General features: G+C 38.7%; 1 protein-coding gene across 4 annotated transcripts; it reads left to right on the top strand.

The window, feature by feature from the left end:
* The first annotated feature begins 376 nt into the window (after window positions 1-376).
* Window positions 377-6,684, top strand: LOC147631020 (type I inositol polyphosphate 5-phosphatase 4-like). 4 transcript variants are annotated; one of them, XM_086809354.1, is made up of 11 exons: window positions 377-479; window positions 877-943; window positions 1,612-1,732; window positions 2,068-2,146; window positions 2,223-2,327; window positions 2,786-3,440; window positions 3,854-4,044; window positions 4,284-4,392; window positions 4,822-4,970; window positions 5,738-5,952; window positions 6,052-6,684. In XM_086809354.1, exons 2-10 carry the CDS (start codon window positions 908-910, stop codon window positions 5,946-5,948), a joined length of 1,656 nt encoding a protein of 551 aa, XP_086665480.1. In that variant the 5' UTR covers window positions 377-479; window positions 877-907; the 3' UTR covers window positions 5,949-5,952; window positions 6,052-6,684. The 4 variants fall into 4 exon arrangements, with proteins under 4 accessions (XP_086665480.1, XP_086665478.1, XP_086665481.1 ...); XM_086809352.1 differs by having other exon boundaries at window positions 2,065-2,146; XM_086809355.1 differs by having other exon boundaries at window positions 413-728; window positions 1,357-1,732; window positions 2,065-2,146.
* The last annotated feature ends 2,225 nt before the right edge of the window (window positions 6,685-8,909 follow it).

The raw sequence follows: 8,909 nt of genomic DNA, 5'->3' as shown, positions 1-8,909 counted from the left end.
TTTCTTTTTCACTCTCCTTAGAAGTTAGTCCTCTTTCCCTCTCTTCTCTCTCTACTCTCCTTTTGCTCTCCTATGCTTCACTTCCTATCTTCTCTAGAGTTCTCTTCTCTCTCTACTCAATTCTCTCCTTAGAAGTTAGTCCTCTTTCCCTCTCTTCTCTCTCTACTCTCTTTTTGCTCTCCTATGCTTCACATCCTATCTTCTCTGGAGTTCTCTTCTCTCTCTACTCAAGTTCTCTGCTTTTCCTCTCTCTCTCTCTCTCTCTCACTCACGTGTCTCCATTTCCTTAGCTACTTGGCTCTTTCTTTCTATCACACACTTTACTTTCTGCATGCATATATATATATATATATATATATATATATATATATCTCAATTCATTTTAAAGAATCCTATTCGCTTCATTCTCAAAGTGTACTGCATTCACTTCGAAAAACAACTAATTTAGTGATTCTGCCTACTTCAAATTTTCAAGCTAGGTACACCCCGTGAAACACTCAGTCACGCTCTCTTTCCCCACACACACACACACACACAAACAAACACCTGTAGCTGGCGAATGTAAGTGTGTCACTGTGTGTGTGTGTTTATACATGTGTGTGTGTGTGTGAGAGAGAGAGAGAGCGTGCAGTCGTGCATGTATGTCTCTCTGCACCTGGGTTTTGCACATACACACTTAAATACCCAAATGTTTGTGTGTGTGTGGGCGATGCTTCTGTCTGCCTAAAGTGAGTATTGCGCATACACAGAATGTTGGTGTGTGTGTGTGTGTCCAGTTTATCGAAAGTATTTTATGGTGTTTACACATACCTGCGCATGCTATGAACTTGTACACACGCATGCTATCTTCTGATCATGATTGACACATAATTGCAGAGAGGCTCCCTTGATTTTGTATGCTGAATCAATGGAAATGCATAAGCCAAGGAAGAAGCGAGGCGAGGTAAGCGTATTCACCATCATATCAAAGCATCAATCAACATCAAGCTTAAGCAGATAAACATGGAAGGCTTCTCCTCTGCACAAATGTGAGGATCTCAATTTAAATTCAACGCGACGAAAATTGTCAAAAGTTCTAAAGGGTTTTGAGGAATCATTGATCTTTTGCCGAGGGGATATGGTTCATTTAGATGGGGCTATGCAATCTTTAGATTTAGCATCAACATGATGCAGCATTACACTAGGTTATTGTTACGGAACAAATTCGGTGTATGACAATCACTTTTCCATTGAACATGATTTTTAATGTTTCTCTAGAGATTGCTAAGATGGGCTTGTGCAAAAAACATGATGTGGAAAAGGACCATTAGCTTAGCCTATATTTATAGCTGCTCAGATCCGATGTTCTATATGCAGGTCTTTCTTAATTATAAAACAGCCCAATTTCTTATCAGTCATGCCATGACCAAGATGTTGGTACATCAGAGCAATGGATGCCTCTAGCATGCTTAGTTTCTCGCACACTACCATACCGAGGAAACTCATTACTATTCACCCTCTATGTTTAATTCCTCTTTTACATTAATGCTGTATTTTTCTCCTATTGCACCATCTCATTACAATTCCAGTGTATTTTGATGGCAGATCTTACTAGAATATTTTTGCATGCAGTTACTATGGCCGCGCATGATGATGAAGAAGTGGCTCAAAATTAAAACCACTGGAGATAAATTTAGTGCAGATGATCTTATTGCTGAAGATACGGAGAGTCGAAGCGAATGTGAATCCGATGGTATTTTCTGAGCACAGAATTATTACTCAATGTAGGACAGTATAAACCGTAGGTGCAAATTTACTATATGTGGGATTATGATTAGTGTTTGAGCTGCAATTTTACCTGAAAGAATTGATGTTAATCCCAAAAATATGTATACAGAGACCACATCAGTGGCTTCACAAATCTTTGCAACCAAAAAATACTCCCCTTTGCTGTCTAGAAAGGGTGGGAAGGATGAGAGATGCACACCTCATCTCCACCTATGTCTCGCTTGGATTTATCCAAGCTTTGTACATGAGCATGAGCAAGTAAAATTCAGTTCATGATGTTGACTTGTCTGTTTTTAGAAGCTTTAAGAAGGCAAGGTGACACTACGAGGAGATACTCGAAGACATTGAACAGAGAATACATCAATACAGAAGAGCTGAAGTATGCAAACCAACAACTCTGATTATCCTCTGGTATCTCTTTTAAGGATCTTTAATATACGGATGTGGTGATGCAGGGTGGCCGTCTGTACGTGGAATGTTGCTGGGAGAACACCACCTCTGCATCTAGACTTAAAAGACTGGCTAGTGATGAATGATCCTGCAGATGTATATGTGTTAGGGTAGGATACCCCATTCTTATCGCTTTGTTTCTCACGAATCATGATGTTTTCGATAAACTTTGGCATCAAGTAGATCTATGCTTGCATGATCTGACACAGCTCATCATATGGATATCATGTGATGCCTAATGTTGCCTAAATCACATAATGCCTAGAACTTATACATGATTTAGGTATATGCACATGATTGATACATTGGCATACCTAGTTACACATGATGTAGAACTTACACATTCTGTAGATTGCATTGTGCATCTTAGCCCTTGATGGGCTTATTGGTACCCACAATACATCGTAGCCCATTAGCTTCTTTTTTCATAATGTATGTGCTTATCATACCAAACCATATGTGCATCCTTGCCTCATATGTAGATTCAATATGGTACATATGTATGCATGCTTAATGAATGTATCTAGATGTATGCATGCTTATCAAATTGTCTTGGTCATGTCTGCAGTTTTCAAGAGATTGTGCCTTTGAATGCTGGCACTGTCTTTGGTGTCGAAGACGATGGGCCCGCACTCAAATGGCAAGCTTTGATACGTGAAACCTTGAACAGAACACACCAGAAGAACATCAAATCTCATAGCGCACCCACCACACCACATGGAGAGTTTGCATCAGAATTTTCTGATATGCATTTGGAGGATGCTGAGATTGATACCGAGCGCATCCTCATTGATGAAGAAACTAGCTTTATACCTTTAGAGACGCCTCCATCATCAAAAGCACATGATGATCAAGAAGCGCATGATGCCAAGAAGAATTTACTCGAAGTCTATAGAAGAATTGAGTGTATTGACCTCAACACGGCACGCCACAAAAGAACCGAGTCTGAACCCATAGACTGGCTCTCTTCCTTTGATCACCCCCATGATGGTGGATCAACAGACAAAGATGCGGTCAGTAGATCCTCATTTTCTCCTTTGTCCAGGCTTCTTAGCAACTCCACCACCCCTATCAAGAAACAGATACGGTATGTGAGAGTTGCTAGCAAGCAGATGGTTGGCATACACATCTCTATCTGGGTTCGCAGGAAGTTGCGGCGCTACATACAGAATTTGACAGTCTCGTGTGTTGGACTCGGCATTATGGGTTGCTTGGGAAACAAGGTCACTCACTGCCTCTCTCTTGTGCATGTGTGTTGGTCTATCATCTGCATTCCCTCCTCCCCGTCTTAGAAAATTGTGTTGCACACACACACACACACCTGCATGCATAATTATGTATGTACAAATATACTAACATACATACACTCGTATGTACATACAAACTCAGACCCGTGTACATACAGGCATACACACATACATGCCTAATATACCTGTTACTAATATAGTGGACACTCACACTCATGTACATACAGGCATACACACATACATGCCTCAGGCTGAAGTGCAAGTGCAAGACTAATGGCAGTATGATAAGTGTCATTCACTGTCATAATGAGAGATGTGAAAGCATTAGCCAAAAGCTTTTGTTATGCCAATTTGTCTGCGGTAATCGTGGCTTATCTCTTTGAATGCAGGGTTCTATCTCAGTGAGTATGGTGCTTTACGAGACTAGTTTTTGTTTTGTTTGCACCCATCTGACATCCGGAGAGAAAGGCGGAGATGAGTTTCGCAGAAATGCGGACATAGCGGAGATTTTGAAGCGCACTCATTTCCCTTTTACCAAAATGTCTGGTACAGATGTTCCAAATACTATCTGGGAGCATGAGTAAGCTAAAGTGTTTATTCTTTCACTTACAAGAGAGAGAGGGTTTGATCTGAACCATTGTGTATCTTTGCATTTCGCTCAAGTGATCTAATATACATGCGTATGTATGTATGCATGCATGCTTACTGATATTTAGTTTGGTCACCTGGATGTAGGAAGTATGTCTAGTATGTGTTAATCATGTAGATATAGAACTGTTTTCTATGACTGAGGATTTTTCTTGGTGTCGCATGTTGCAGCCGAGTAATTTGGCTTGGAGACTTGAATTATCGGTTCAATGTGCGAAACAGTGATGCCAGGCTCCTTGTGGCAAGAGAGGACTGGACTGCTCTGTTTGAGAAAGACCAGGTACATGGCTAGCACATTGCTTTGATTAATCACACTACTTGGTTTGCCAGTTACGGAGTCATTTCGTGCTTGAGAATGTAAAAGTAACAACATTAGCAAGATGATTAGGTACTGCAGGGAATCCGGTTTGTCGTATTGTGTACGTAGAGGCATGTTGATTGCATTCATGCTTTAACACATGAGAAGCTCACTTAGTGTAGAATATGCAAGAGTTTGAAAAGGAGAACACACATGCTTGGTTTGTTACGAGTGTCTTAGCACCTTACTTTTCATTAGTGTTGGGTGCGGTATGCTCTGTATCTAATGGCTTCCTTAATCTGTGTTGTTCTTGCATTGTATTGTTGAATTAAGAAATGCTTGGAGGACATCTTGATGATAAAATGAGTGTGTGTGTGTGTCTGATGTGATTGCTATGCTTTTTGGCTGTAGCTGAGGCAAGAAATGCAGAAAGGACATATATTTGATGGATGGCAGGAGGGCTTGATAGCATTTGCGCCGACATACAAATATGCAATCAACTCCAACTGTTATGTTGGAGAGAATGCAAAACCTGGAGAAAATCATCGCACACCAGCATGGTAAGAAATCAAGCATTAAAAATTTGGGCACTGCTGACGTTAGTGGGGATGCCATAGTATCTAGTCCATACTACATATAATGAAGTTGATAGTTATATAGTCTTGTGGTCGACTACCTCTTGAGTATATAACATGCATGTTCCTGGCTAGATATATAATTCAGCCGTATTAGAAGACATGCAGATTTCACATTGTGAAGTTTTTGTTTGAGTTGGGGCCAGTTGATAGTGTGCTAATTCTTTCTATCTTTAGCAGCGCATTTTTCCCTATCAACTACTCAACTTATTTGCTGTACTAAATCTTCCTATTTGCTTCTTCCCTTAGTACTAGGCTTCATTACGGCTGAGTCTGCCCTGCATCTCCGGAGGTTTGACAGAAACTCAGTAACAAGGCCTCTGTGTGAATATATCTTATGTGTGCGCGTGCGCGTGCGCACGCATGTGTGTTCTCGTGCACATGCATGCGTGTGAGTGCATATCTTCATACAGAGTTCTACACCCACTATTGGGAACTGATGATGTTAGTGGGAATGTTGTACTATCTAGTCCATACTACGTATAATGAAGTTGATAGATATATAGTGTTATGGTTGATTACCATGTATATATATATATAATTTATGGTTTGAAGAACTTCATAGCCACTCACTTCTCTCTCTCTCTCTCTCTCTCTCTCTCACACACACACACACACACACACACACATGAGTGCGCTCGGAGATAACTCTTGATCAGATGGAAAATCTGACAAAAATTCACCTTGTGTAGGTGTGATCGCATATTGTGGCATGGGAAGGGATTAAAGCAGTTGTCATATAGGCGAGAAGAACTGACTCTCTCAGACCACAGGCCTCTGATTGCAGTCTTTCTTGCTGAAGTTGAAGTACTTTGTGAGCGCAAGTTGATAAAAATCCTGCCTTTTAAGAATGCCAAGGTGGAGATTGAAGAGCTTTGTCTCAGGCAGCAAAACCCATCTTAACGAGGTAAAGTAGTCCACCCAGAAGTTTTTTATTCACTTGGATTTCATGCCACTGCTTTGTTGATTTACCATGCAATTTTCTACTCTCTTGGGATGCCTTCAGGAGGATTCTTTATGGGAGGGTTATGGTAACCTCACATGGACATGCATGTGAGGATTCTTTATGGGAGGGTTATGGTAACCTCACATGGACATGCATGTGAGGATTCTTTATGGGAGGGCTATGATAACTTCACATGGACATGGAGGATATGATAACTTCACATGGACATGCATGACAAACCCAAGGGGGCACAGCATCAATTAATGATGTAATGCCGATGTCTCAGTAAGTGCGCAATGGATGGAGGATCATCCTTCACCTATTACACCACCCACATTGCCCCTAGTTACAAGAACCTCGAGCGAGGATCGCACACACTTCTAGTCTTCCATACATATTAGAGTCAATCCCCATATCCACACCATAATAGCGATTCGTCTCAGCTTCCATTCCGTATGATGTGAGACCAGGCATTGGGCACAAGCAATGCCCCTTTTGTATATGTATTGCACATGTATGAGAGTCCAAGCATCATACCCTGATTTCGAGGCTGTTTCTCTCGGTGTATGTCCTTAAAATTTACTGATCTATAGTGGATGATTCATGTGCACATGCACATGCACACTCACAACATTAATACTACTTGGTGTATGTATGTGTGTCGCATCTATGAATTTCTTTGCTTTTACTCTGTACTCAATGGTTTTTTGAGGACTACTAGTAAGGCTTTTTGTAATTACTTTTTTGAAATTTTTAGAAGGTTCCGAAGAGTTCTGTTGAGCATATCTGTATGAGAGAGAGAGAGAGAGAGAGAGAGAGAGAGAGAGAGAGTGTGTAATAGGCACATCTCTTGGGGAGAGATTCTTCTAAGGGTTTGAAAACTTTTTTCGTGGACAAACCTAAGTTTACTGAGCAATAAGTCCTTAATTCCTACAATTTTGAGCTGGATTTGATTCTTAATTAGGTAGTCAATTTGTCAGAAGGCTTGTGTGTGGGACGATTGGGTCATCGACTCTTATTAAGTTCAACGTAATCCATGATCACATTTTACACCTTGAGACAAAGGTAAAAAGGGATATACTTGTAGTAAAGAATCAAAGAGTCTTTCATTGGATTGGTATTGGTTCTTGATGGTAAGTATGATTAGTTCTAATATCAAAGAATGATTTGCGTTTAGACTAACTACACTTGATTGGACAAAATTTAGTTCTTATGTATGTCATTAATATTTGTTTGTCATATGTATATTAAATTGAACTAAGTTCTTAATTGTGCAAAAAATGTTTCCTTTATTGGACGAAAATAAGTCTAATCTCATTAGAGTACTTGAAAGAATGGATATATGAAATTTGTGTTTTTTTAATTTTGTAATTTAGTTAGGTTATTTTGTTGGAGGAATGTTGCTTGTATCTTACACAAAAAGAAGGTCCATTTTTCATCGTTAGGGAAGAATGGCCATGTAATTTTTGTAGCAATATTTCTTGCATCTTAGCATTTGGTCGAAAGAAAAGTCTATTTTCATAATCATAGAAAGAGAAACAATGTTCTTGTTTAATATGTATTTTTTTAATAGAATTACGTGTTATTCAGATGTCAGGGTTTCATAAAACTAGAAGCGTACATTATCATGGTCCATGGAGCAATGCGTCTTGTCTATGTGTTTATATTTTGTTGAATGTCGTTCGAAAGAGTATTTGTGTATTATTTTGTGATTCTGTCTCAGTAAATATTGTGTTGTTTATAAAGACGTAGAATTGTTAAGTATGGAAGAGGTGCAGAATCGAGTGGTAGAGTGGTATTACTGACAAAAATCAAACGCAAAGATATAGAAAGAAAAATTTCGTCGAAATAGAGCAAGAGTTTACCATAAATATGGTTAGTGATTTATAGTTATAGAATGAGAGTGTAAACTATGTCATATTTTTAATATGACAGAGCATCTCATATTAGGGAGCTCTTTCTTGGTAGCCCTTAGAAATCATGTCGTGTATCTACAAACGTTACCGTTGCTTAAGTACTTGAGAGAGGAGTTTTAAAAAAAGGATGCATCATGTGTGAGAAGATATTGATACATCATAGTTACAACATGGGTTAAAGAACTTTACTCTAGAAGCAATATTAGTATGTACATCGGATCTTAGTTCAAGAGGGAAACTTATATAGGAAGTATCTCATCATGGTAACAATCCACTTGGAGAAATATTGCTATGCATCGAAACTCCTTGTAGGAGAGTTTTTGTGGTAATGTCTATAACTCGTCGTAGTGTGTGATTTTCTTTACAGGAAACACAATGTTTATGGTGGATAGAGTATCGGACTTATAAAAAAATTAACGAATTTGGTTTGAGGTTCTTGCCATCTACTTATTATTTTATGTGCTTTGAACTATTGGATCAATATTATACAGAAGTTAAAAGAGTGAGTCTAGAGAGTTATTCTTAGCAATATTTGGATGCATTATAGTTAGTGATAGATGGTGTAACATGCAACGACGTTCATTAATCAATGTAATGGTTATAGTACCTAGAGAAGAGACATTTGTGTAAGTAGTTGACAATTCTTGCATGGTTATGTCTGGATCTTACATTATTAATGTGCTTATATTTGTTATAAAAGAAGTGGATGCAAATTACATGGTGCAAATTATTATGGATAATATCAAAACTTGTAGAACTGCAGGTAAAATCTTATATATCCCAGTTGTTGTAATACACATGGTTTGAATCTTGTATTGAAGGATTAATATAAAAGTGAGGATACTAATTATTGACACTTCTCGCAAAATTATCAAATTTGTTTTTGCCAAAGAGTCCTTGATATCTATTGAGTTACCTTAAAACCTATCTGTTGAGACTCAATTGTGTATATATTTTTATGCCTTGGAGTCTCTTTTTCGTAACAAAGATGCTATACTTGAA

This window comes from Cibotium barometz, chromosome 15 (genome assembly GCF_041138505.1).
Source record: "Cibotium barometz isolate CiBa-2024 chromosome 15, ASM4113850v1, whole genome shotgun sequence".
NCBI classification, from domain to species: Eukaryota; Viridiplantae; Streptophyta; class Polypodiopsida; order Cyatheales; family Cibotiaceae; genus Cibotium; species Cibotium barometz.
Note: the sequence above shows the minus strand (reverse complement) of the source record. Positions and strands in the feature narration are given on the sequence as shown.

Excerpts from the sequence above, each read along its gene's own strand:
- LOC147631020 (XM_086809352.1), top strand. The coding sequence starts at position 908 with ATGGAAATGCATAAGCCAAGGAAGAAGCGAGGCGAG. Across the intron at positions 4,045-4,283 it reads AATACTATCTGGGAGCATGA|CCGAGTAATTTGGCTTGGAG; the intron begins GTAAGCTAAAGT and ends CGCATGTTGCAG. Across the intron at positions 4,393-4,821 it reads CTCTGTTTGAGAAAGACCAG|CTGAGGCAAGAAATGCAGAA; the intron begins GTACATGGCTAG and ends TTTTGGCTGTAG.